Source organism: Seriola lalandi, unplaced genomic scaffold (assembly GCF_002814215.2).
Source record: "Seriola lalandi dorsalis isolate HSWRI2012SDOR001 ecotype SW California unplaced genomic scaffold, Sedor1 jcf7180002054581, whole genome shotgun sequence".
Classification (NCBI taxonomy): Eukaryota; Metazoa; Chordata; class Actinopteri; order Carangiformes; family Carangidae; genus Seriola; species Seriola lalandi.
Genome location: NW_019525134.1, coordinates 1,462,039 through 1,473,132, shown reverse-complemented (window position 1 = coordinate 1,473,132; position 11,094 = coordinate 1,462,039). Strand labels below are relative to the sequence as shown.

The window sequence follows — 11,094 nt, the reverse complement described above, 5'->3', positions numbered from 1 at the left end:
GGGCAACACCAAGGTGGTTAAATTAAAAAATGTTAATTTATCTCAACATACTGAATATTCTGTATCATCAGATCTCCAGCACCTCCTGTTTGAGCCCACAGAGTCACAGCACAGATAACTGCATAATCAATATATCTATCACCACTGATGAAGAAAAAGTGAATGTGTAGGTTTCCCTCTATGTGATAGCAGCCAGTGGATCCAATTATAGCCACGATTTTCTCTGAAGTTCCTCATCGTCTGTATGAAGGAGGGCTGCATGTAGTTTATTAAAGGACGGTGTTGAAGGATGCACAGGTTCAGGATTCCAGCGTCTAACATGGAAGAGCAGAGCTGAAGATGGAGAGAGAAAGACTTACAAACTCCTCCGTCCTTTTATTTTCTTAAAACCATTTTTTGTCTCAAAACGAACATCCGCAGCTCAGAGGAGAGACATTGTCTGTTTCAACTTTTTGTCTGGAAAATCGTAACTGCCGTGCGACCTTTCCTACGAATGTAATTAGGCGGGATGTTCTCCCGTCACAGTGTGTATGTAGCGCTCAGTAGAGCAGCGCTGTGAGGCGGCGGGGAGGTGCAGCACAGTGGAGCAGCACAGGATGCAGTTTGAGCAGCTGAATGCTTGTGCAGCAGAATGCAGCTCAGTGTCATTGTGAATAATAAATACATACCTGTCACACATTTTGTTTATGTATTATTTTCTTCACCCTCCTGGAGCCTCCTGCTCTCATGGACCCAGAGGCCCCCGCATGCTCCTGTGTTAATCTGGCCCAATCAGCTTTAGTAGAACATATTTTGTTTTCCAATTACCCGCCGACGGCACTCTGCTCACCCCACCATGACCAATTTACAAACCCTGCGTTCAAGCAGTATATTTCCAAAGCAAACAGCTTATTACCTACTGTATTACTGTTTACTGTAGATGGCTGTGGACGTTCGTTTATTGCATCAGTGTAAACCTGCAGCAGAGCTGGTGGCTTTGACTAAAACATGATTAATAATGAATCCGAAATGTGAAATATGCTTGAAAGGGTAAAACTTGGTATCAGCCTCATCACGCTCTAACATGCACACAGAGACATACGGTGTGCACACATCAAACTTTCCCTGTGAACGTGCTGCTGGCTTCTGACACTGGGATGATGAGCTGAAAATGAATTCCTCTATTTCATGTACACGGGAGGGCGGTGAGTGAATGAACGCCGGTGTGATGAACACATACCAGCCCGTATGAACCACAGAAATCTAATTACTAAAATGTGCTGCACCGGTAAATATAAGTTAAAATGCCAAAGAGCCGTACATGTATAATTTGTAGCCAAAGCTGTTTTGCCGAGCTGCTGGATTTATTGACATTAATAAACTGCTATGCATACATCATTCCTAAAGCTACCTGGCAGAAATGCACATCTCAGAACTAGCAATAAATAACGCACATTGACAAAATCGCACACAGAGGCTGAGCATTTAGTGATCCACGGAAAAAGAAATGACATCTCCAGACTACTCACAGAAACATAGAAAATGAATCATATTTAAGAGTCTCCGGAAAAGAAGGAAAAATAGTGAAAGTCATTTAGAAAGAAAAAAAAACTTTTAACATAAGAGAGCAATGGTTCATTCTCTCTGTCTGTCTCCAGCTCCCTTTTAATGAACCTTAAAAGGTTTAAGAGGTCAGCGACCGGGTATGTGCTCTAAGATACATGTGGTATTGGTAAAACATCCTCACAATAATGTAATGTTAAAAGCTGGTCATGAATTATTGAACCGATGCACTTTCTCTCTCTCATGTTTTCAGCAAACAACCACAAAATAATTACTATTAAAGGTACAATATGTGACTTTTCTACATTAAGATTTCTGTAAATGACTAAGCCTATCTTATATATTTAATTAAATTATTCAATAAAATGCAGTCAGTGCAATTTTCATACCCAGAGAAATCCGTATTTTAATCAACCATTTGTGCCAGAAACATCAAAAACTATATATTTTAACTGGAAGAAGGATTTTAAGTCATCGGATCGTAAGTTATCAGAGAAACAAGCAGAGCAAACAGTCACAGTAGTCGTTTGAGAAAATGCAGATTTTTACCGTGAAGCTTTTATTTGTCACATGATTCTGTGTTTTAATCACTGAGTCCGAGACAAGGAGACGGACGGTTCAGCTCCCGGTCGGTAAAAAAAACCTCCTGAACAGCCGACACTGAAGGAATCCAAACCAGGAGTCTGATGATGGCAACGGTGGTGAAGACAACAACTCCCATGATTCCACACAACATCACCAAACTCCACCTTTTGCTCTTGTTTTGATTTATTACATATTGTGTGTTGAAAGTGTTTCGTGGGGAGGCGAGGGACGCGTCTGTGTCTCTGTGACGTCACCTCAGTCTCTGTTGTGTCTCTGTGTGTTTTTCTTAGAATAACCACCACTGCTGCTTGCATGATGGACCTGAGGAGGTACCCGCTGGACGAACAGAACTGCACCCTGGAAATCGAAAGCTGTGAGTAATGCAGAAGAGCCTGTGTGGTGTTTTTTTCATTTGCTCTCTCACATCAAAGCCCTTCCGAAACATTAAGCATGAATGCCAGAGAGCTGTTTATACTGGTCGATCACAACCTTAGATTCACCATAAAAATAAGACGTTATGACGTCAAGTTTCTGTTTTTCTGGTGAATACATGTGTGGAGGAGAATCCGGACGAGGCGTGAGTGAAATGTTTGGCATCTCTGTCAATGTGGGTCATTTGTCAGATGCTCTAGCTCTGCAGCTGATGACTGCTTTGAGAAATAAAGAAGAAATCACGGTGCTTGATGATGTGCATTGATTAGTATTCCCTCAGTGTGACAGCTGGATCGGGCCACCCCTGGATCTGTGGATGGTGAAGGAAAACTGATTACTTGACCTGCGGTGTGGCTCTTAACCCCCAAATCACACTGGTGTCACACATTGTCTGAATAAGTATAGTTTAATATTAGCTTACACCTAGCACATCCACAATAATCACTTTAATGAATCATTTGTACATGGGACACAAAACTAAGCAACTAATACATTTTACATTACATAAGTAACGAGGATTTAATAATTATTTTAATAAAATGGATAGAAATAAAAAAAAGCAAGTGGTCAGTTTGCACATATTTGATCCAACATCTAGACGTTTGTTCTAAAATACCTAACTTTTCTTTATCTACCATATGGTCTTTAAAGGAGCAATTCAATAATTTAGGAACTACACTTGGAGTATCTGCTGCAACTTCACAGGCAAGATGAGGAGACAAGAAATAGTCCAAATTAAACAAACAATTCATAATGTGTTAATTAGTGGGACTTAGCCCCCCTCCTCCCTTACGCTAAGCTAAGCTAATGGCTATAGCTTCAAATTTATGAGAGTGGTGTCAATCTTCACATCTAACTGTTGGAAATAGAGCGAATAAATGCTCCTTCCTTGGTAACCAGTCAGTCGTTTTAATTGCTTCAAAGAAGATTATCAAAAATCCTAAATCAGCAGGTTTTCAAAACTAATGGATAAATCAGATTTTTGTTTTTCTTTCGTTGTATTTCTGTCGTGTTTTGAAGTGGCAGCAGTGACAGTGTTACAGAACTTTATACTGTACGTTTTTACCATTTTCACCATCCCTTCAAATTGACTTAAAATATCAATTAACACATTATCATCTTGGTGTATGAGCCATGACTCTCTGAACCAGGTGTCACAGTCAAATCTTCCTTCAAATTAGTCTTTAATAGACAGTAGTTATATAGTAGTTATAGTTATAATATTAGAGAGGATGTTCTTCATTCTGTTGATGGGAGATTTAGTGTTGCACCTCCATAAACTTGGCCATCTCACAAGATACAGATTTTAAAAAGACGAGGCAGCAGAGGCCAAGATATCCTGACTTACAGCTCTAGTATGGGTCAAGCTTCAAAAAACCTTGGCTCCTACATTTCCCATAATGCAACCAATAGCACTTTTTTATGAGACCACTCGAACTTGGTAAATGCCACATTTTTTAATCTCTAAGCCTAAATCGAGAGAACCCTGGTGGCATCATTAGGTTTTTCAAAGCTCCCTCCAGAGCTGCTGGATTCCTCTCTATGATCATTATGGGATGTAAAAATGCAGACTTTACATATTATACAATATAATTTAACTGACAGTTGTTTCACATCTTTTTTTTTTCCAAATGCCTTTAACTTAGATAAATCATTATTCAGGAGAAAAATGTGCAAGTGGTGTAATTAAAAATTGTATTTGCTTGATCATTTTCATTGACCGCTTCATCAATCACTCCCACTTGCTCAATACACCAGATATTTGTGGTGGTTACTGTTCGAGATAAAACTGCAGTGTGTTTACCCTCAGGGTCTTCAGTAAGCAATGAAATATGGATATGCCATGAATTAAAAAGTTGCAAGAATATCTGCTGCTTATGCTCTCGGAGTGCTCTGCATTAGTGGGGGTTGTGCACGCTGGCCATCAGTTTGATTGATTAGGCAGGCAGTTCTTTCAATTTCATGGACAATGTCACATTTCCTTACCCTATAACCTCAGAGAGAGATTTAATGGTAATGAATCCTGGTCCCTTAGTGAGTTTAATGTCATCCAGGTCTGGACGTGTGGCAGTGCAATGTGAAATGTAGTAACACTTCCCGCTCTGAGAAATGCCTCTGCAGTGAATGCACGCCGGCGTGCCGCCATAAATCTGCCGCTGTGGTCACTTTCAATTGCACTGCCAGTTGAGAATGTGTGTGAGCGCCATACGAAGTGACACATGTTAATGAATATTCACACAGGTAGTAATGCATGCAGTGATATACTGTAGCTCCATAGGAGGCTGGACACTGGAGCATGTGATTGCAGAGAACAGACTGATTTAAGTCTTCGGCAGGATTGTTTTCCACTGAAGGAGTTTCTGTCTCTGCTGCTGCTCGGTGCTACGGGAGGAAACAGAATCCAAACACTTCATGTCTCTCCTCCCGCTGTCTGTCTGCAGCACCCAACACAACTCTGACTCCAAGAATACAAGAATCAAAGTTATGGTTGATGTTATAGTAAATGAATGGATTAAAGTTGATGGTAAATCATATTTCGAGCAGTGATATCTTTTTGAAAAATGAGACAACCTGACGGACATCTGTAGCACTCAGTGAGACATGCAGATTGTTGAAAGTGCACTTCTAGTGTAAATGGACATCTCATTGTTGAAAACAGATGATGTATGTAGTCAGTTTGAAAAAACAATAATTCATTTTTGTCGTTAGTGCCCAGAGGAACATTTTTTCCACTGTGTTTTTTTCTCAATGGGACCATTAACATCTAAAGGTAAACACCATGAAGCCATGTTAGGTGATTAGCCTCCAAACGTCAAGACTACACATGTAGTTAGAAACAAGTGCTTGATTTGTCAAAGCGACCTCAACTCATTATCAGAACTCCTGCAACAGACTTAAAACAGAAACTTTAATGTTTGTTTCTTCATCACACTCCACGTGTGATTTTCATCTTTATCTTCCCTTGGACACAGATGGATACACCACAGATGACATCGTATTCTTCTGGCAAGGAGGAGACAATGCTGTGACGGGCGTGGACAAGTTAGAGTTACCTCAGTTCTCCATTGTGGACATCCGCTTGGTGTCCAGGGAAGTCAGGTTTATTACAGGTAAGACTTTCGTAAAATCATACCCACTGCAATTAGGCTGATAGTGTGTCCACTGAATACACAATGTTACTGTTACGTGGTCTATGAACACCTCTGCATCCGTAACCGCTGTGAGTGTGGGCATCTGTAAATACGTCATCGTCACTGTGGGGAATGTGATTATATTTGGGTCATGCAGAAAGACAGTTTTCTTTTCAGTACAGCAGATTGTAGGTGGCCATTTCCTGAAGTACCAAACATCTTTATTCTCAATGAGAACAGTAACTGAGGTTGTTCACTGACATATTTCATCATGCGTTTCAAATACAAACTGAAATACTTCAATCTACTTTACTACTTGTCGTATTCCCACATTTATTTTACTTTGCAGATTGACGTTCTACATGCTAACACCATATGAATCACTTAGATACTATCATGCATTACTTGCACCAAATGAAACAGCTGCAACATTGAAAATGCTGTGTACAGGTTCATTTAATGACTAAAACAACGCTCTGGAATCGGCCATTTTGAATACAGAATTTTATTATGATTTATGTTTAGATTTTGTAATAAATTTCGGGCGAATCAGATTTTTTTTCTGGCTGAAAGTTGGATGAGAGGATCAATAACACTCACGTCTGTATACGAAATATGAAGCTACAGGCAGCAGATGATTATCTTATCTTATCTTAGTTTAGCTTAGCTTAGCGTAGCGTAGCTTAGTTTAGCATAACAGAAAGAGTAGAAACAGCAGGAAAAAGCTAGCTTGGCTCTAAAATAAAAAAAGAAAAGGTTAGAAATGTATGTACCCCTGAAGCTAATTAATTGGCAATGTATATCTTGTTTGTTTAATCAGTAAAAATAATAATAAAGTGTAAAAACAATTTGTAGTGTTACGAGGAGTTCTGTGCCTATTTTCACAGAGCCAGTTTTTCCCTTTCTACAGTGTTTAAGCTAAGCTAAGCTAAGCTAAGCTAAGTGCCTCCTGCCTTTGGCTTCATGTTTAGCGCATGGACATGAGAGTGGTATCGATTATCTCATCTAACTCTCAGCAAGAACATGTGACTTCATACATGTTACACGCGGTCAGGTGTTTGTCTAAGTGATCTAAAAGTTTTGTGCGAGCGCAGCTGTAACCATAGCAACACCACAAGCAACAAAATCAAGGCGAAAGTCAAATTTAGGTGTAATTGTAATGTTTAATGAAATCTGTGAACATTTGTTGCAGCCATTATTCTTCAAAGCGCTCGGGTGATCTAAGGCGTTCGTCTCACACTTGATGAAGTATGTATGTTAAGGTATTGATTCATTAAAAGATTTACAGGAACCTGGAGATGATGAGGTCATCCATCATTGTGTGTTCCCCATAGCAAATAGCCTTTTAGATTAAAACCATCACACTTATCTCAAGTCTTTTTTCTTTGGTGACAAATTGGACATAAAACTGTGGATATGATACATAGAACAGAATTGAACTATTATTTAGAGTAATTTGTATAGTTTCCAACCTCATAAATATGTGTATAGCTGAAGGAGAGCCGTCCAGCCTTGATGTTTATATTGCTTTGTGCGTCAGTATTGTATTGTTGTGGTAGTTTAAATTAAAGTGTAATCAAAAGACCAATTAATGCCCTGGCACAACCAACTGAGACATTCCTGCAAAATGTGCAAAATGGAATGACTCGCCACCTCACAACCACATACAGTACATCCTCCTCCCTGTGTTAGTGTAATGGCACGCGCTGCAATTATGCACCTCTAAAACGCCCTTTTGGTAATGTTTAGAGGACGGAGAAAGTGCGAAAGAAAGGCAGAGCAGCTCTCTGTGACAATTCTCAGTGGGATGCTGGAGCTGCCTGCTGAGATAGGGGGTTGCAGAAAAATCTGCCGTGTTTGCTGCTTTCTGCCATGTTTAATTGGAATCGAACTTGTCCCTGGAAAGGAATCCATCGCTTTGGGGAAATTAAGTGCTCCATCTGAACAAATGGAGAAATGACTACCCTGCGTGTTGTCAAAGTGCAGAGTTTGGAACTCTCACCCGTTTCCACTCTCCACTGCTCTTTTCTAAACTATCGCTCCATCCTTCCTCCTCTCAGGTTCATATCCAAGGCTTTCACTGAGTTTCAGGATTAAGAGGAACATTGGATATTTCATCCTGCAGACATACATGCCCTCCATCTTGATCACCATCCTCTCCTGGGTCTCCTTCTGGATCAATTATGATGCCTCTGCAGCTCGGGTGGCCCTGGGTAAGACACAGCCGCCGCTGCGTTATTAAAACTCCTAACTGCTCCCATGCACTGGAAGCTTTGTAAATAACCTGATTTAGCTTGACAGATGTAAACAAAAACATGCTAATTAACAAATATCTAAATCTGTTTATGATATGTTGAAATATGCACTGAATAATTAAGAAAAAAAAATGTTTTAAACTTTTTTGCGAGTTGGATAATTGGGTAATTAATCATCAAAAAATCGACACTGATACAAATATCAGGGGAGCTAATTATTTAATGGCAGGGAGTGTTATAATACACCTGTACACAGCAGTGTACATTTACTCTCTACAAGTGTAATTAGATACAATTTGGGGTTATTTGTACATGAGTATTTCCAGTTTATCCTACTTTTATTTTACTTTTAACGGCAGTAGATTAATGCCACACCTTCAGGTTGTACTCACTCTGCAGTTTCCGATTTTCACAAACACCAACAAACAAAACTGTTATAGATTAAACAGCATTTAAAGTAGGTATGATGACCAGCTATAACATTTATATCCGTTGTATAATATTCTTATAATATGACAATGTGAGTACTTTGCTGCTGGTCATGCTGTTGTACGTGAATGCAGGGCTTTATTTTTCCAGTGTAGTATTGATGAACGTCCTCCGTCACTGATCTGCAGCGATGTTGGTCAGATGATGTCTGTGCAGATGTGAATGTGTCAGTGTTTAAACACAGTGTCATTTCTGTCTGACGGTGAATTGTTTGTCTCTGTGTGTGCTGCTGTACTCAGGTGTGACAACGGTGCTTACCATGACAACAATTAACACCCACCTTAGGGAGACTCTCCCAAAGATTCCGTATGTGAAAGCCATCGACGTCTACCTCATGGGCTGTTTTGTGTTTGTGTTCCTGGCCCTGCTTGAATATGCCTTTGTAAATTACGTGTTCTTTGGCCGGGGCCCTGCGCAACAGAAGAAAATCAATGAGAGGCTGAACAAAGCCAACAACGAGCGCACAAGATACGAAGAGAAGCGCCTGAGGGAACAGGTTTGCAACTTCGTCTGCTGCCTCTCTGTTACTCCACGTCTGTGTGTCAGTCAGAGTTCAAGCACAAAATAACTGTGTTCTCCACATAAGATTTCAAGCCATAGTCATTTAATCCAAAGACACATATACAGCATTCCCTGAAGTAATCTTCCAGAAGCACACTGATGCCACCACAGCCCGAAATGCATTCACCAGCCATCATCCATTGCTTCTCCCTCAAGCACTGACGGCTTTTTATCGAGCATAGGCTTTTTCATTGAGATAGTGATTCATCTAGCTCAACAGTGGTGTAAACATTCTCATTTCTTATGTAGGTTGTTGTCTATGTTTATGCTGTAGGCTTCATTCATTCTCACTCTGCTTCCTTGTGGTTTAATGTGTTCCAACGAAATTAGACAAAAGTTGAAAGCGCGGGATGAGAAGGCATTGGCACGTTAACAATTTGTCGATGGGAAACGCTGAACTAGTCAGACTGAATGAAGCCCCCTCCCCCCTGTTTTTTGTGTGTGAAGTGCTAAATGCTGTGTTTATTCAAAGTTGTTCCTGTTGACTTTATGTCCTTTAATCATTGTGTAAATCCTAGAAAATGTGCTTATTTGCCAGTATTTTAGAGCCGTTTTAATATTCTCTTCATTTTTCTTTCACATTGCAAGGACTCCATTTCCGTGCCGTTTCAAACCAACACCTTCAGGTCATTTACACAGCGAAGAAATCTGTATCTCGAGGAACAAAGAAAAGTTGGGGTACATGTATTTAGAAATCATATCAGCTGTAGGCCAGAGCCTCACGATAAAGTCAGATGATTAAGTCACTTTTTTTTACAAGTGAAATTCACTAGTAGATTTCTGTTTAAAGAATCTTAACTATTTCTGTTGCATGCAAAGAAATGACATTCCATATCATCCCTGCATTTTGCTTTAGCCTGACAGTTTCTGGGATGGGAAGGGGGGTTAATATAAGTTTTATAATTAGGGGAATCTGGGGCTACAGCTGGACACGCCCGCCCTCGCTGACGCTCCTATCCCCTCTCCTCGCAGGTGGATGCTTACGGAAACATCCTCCTCACCACACTGGAGATGAACAACGAAGTGATGCCTTCTGACGTGGGGAGCAGCGTCAGTGACTCTCGGAATTCAGTCATGTCCTTCGACAGCTCCGGGGTCCAATTCAGGAAGCCCATGGCGCCCCGAGACGGCTTCAGCCACCACTCGCTGGATCGGAGCGCCATGCGGAGCCGGGCCAACTGTCGGCTAAGACGACGCTCCTCCAAGCTCAAGTTGAAAATCCCAAACCTTTCAGATGTTAGCACCATTGACAAGTGGTCCCGGGTCATTTTCCCCATCACCTTTGGATTTTTCAACCTAATCTACTGGTTGTACTATGTGAATTGATGTGCATCCCACTAGGAATCATGGGCCATATTTTGAGAGCACATTAAATTGGCTTTGATACAGTTCCAAAATATGTATACACATATACAAGTTGAACATATGTATATGCATATTTCTATATATTATATTTATATATACACGTGTGAAATCTGAAGGACCTTTCTGCTGTACAAAATATTAATAGGATGACTTGAATGTTTAAGAATAATTGTGAGAGAAGAATTTCAAGGCTTTGAGTTTCTTTTTCCTCCTGAAACAAACAACAAACAGACAAACAAACAAACAAACAAACAGAGATCCCGCCAGGGGTTTTTGGAACTAAAGACTGCATGATATTTTTGCTAAAAAAAAAAAACAAGAAAAAAGAGAAAGTGAAAGCTCTTGAGAGAGAAAAGATGTCTCAGAGTCCCATTGACTTTTTATTGATACTCATTGTAATCAGAGATCCTCTACCGCAGCTCATGAAGTCAGTGGTGGCTTGTCTGTTCAGGCATCAGCTGAGTGAGATCCTTGACACCCACCCCCCTCTCCTTTCACACCCCTCCCCCGTCCCCAACCCTCCCACCGCTCTCACCCCTCCCACCACACACACACACACACACACACACACACACACAACCCCACCCCACCGCACCCCACCCATCCACCCATGGATAACATGCACGGAAATCTCCGGTTCTACTATGTACAGCAACCTTGTTTGGATTATGTGTTGTTCCTTGGGTTTTTTGAAGTGATATCGTTCTCTTTATCAGACATCAGCTCTGGTCTGC

At 40.6% G+C, this 11,094-nt stretch overlaps 1 protein-coding gene across 2 annotated transcripts in view; it reads left to right on the top strand.

Annotated features, from left to right (window-relative positions):
* gabrb4 (gamma-aminobutyric acid type A receptor subunit beta4) overlaps window positions 1-10,852 on the top strand; it is a 47,403-nt gene extending 36,551 nt beyond the window's left edge. The window contains exons 5-10 of one of the 2 annotated variants that reach the window (XM_023418212.2): window positions 2,418-2,500; window positions 5,532-5,669; window positions 7,751-7,903; window positions 8,674-8,930; window positions 9,584-9,673; window positions 9,968-10,852. In XM_023418212.2, coding sequence (XP_023273980.1) covers window positions 2,418-2,500; window positions 5,532-5,669; window positions 7,751-7,903; window positions 8,674-8,930; window positions 9,584-9,673; window positions 9,968-10,321 — 1,075 coding nt within the window. In that variant the 3' untranslated portion in view covers window positions 10,322-10,852. The remainder of the gene's footprint in view (window positions 1-2,417; window positions 2,501-5,531; window positions 5,670-7,750; window positions 7,904-8,673; window positions 8,931-9,583; window positions 9,674-9,967) is intronic. The other variant, XM_023418213.2, reaches the window with a different exon arrangement.
* The last annotated feature ends 242 nt before the right edge of the window (window positions 10,853-11,094 follow it).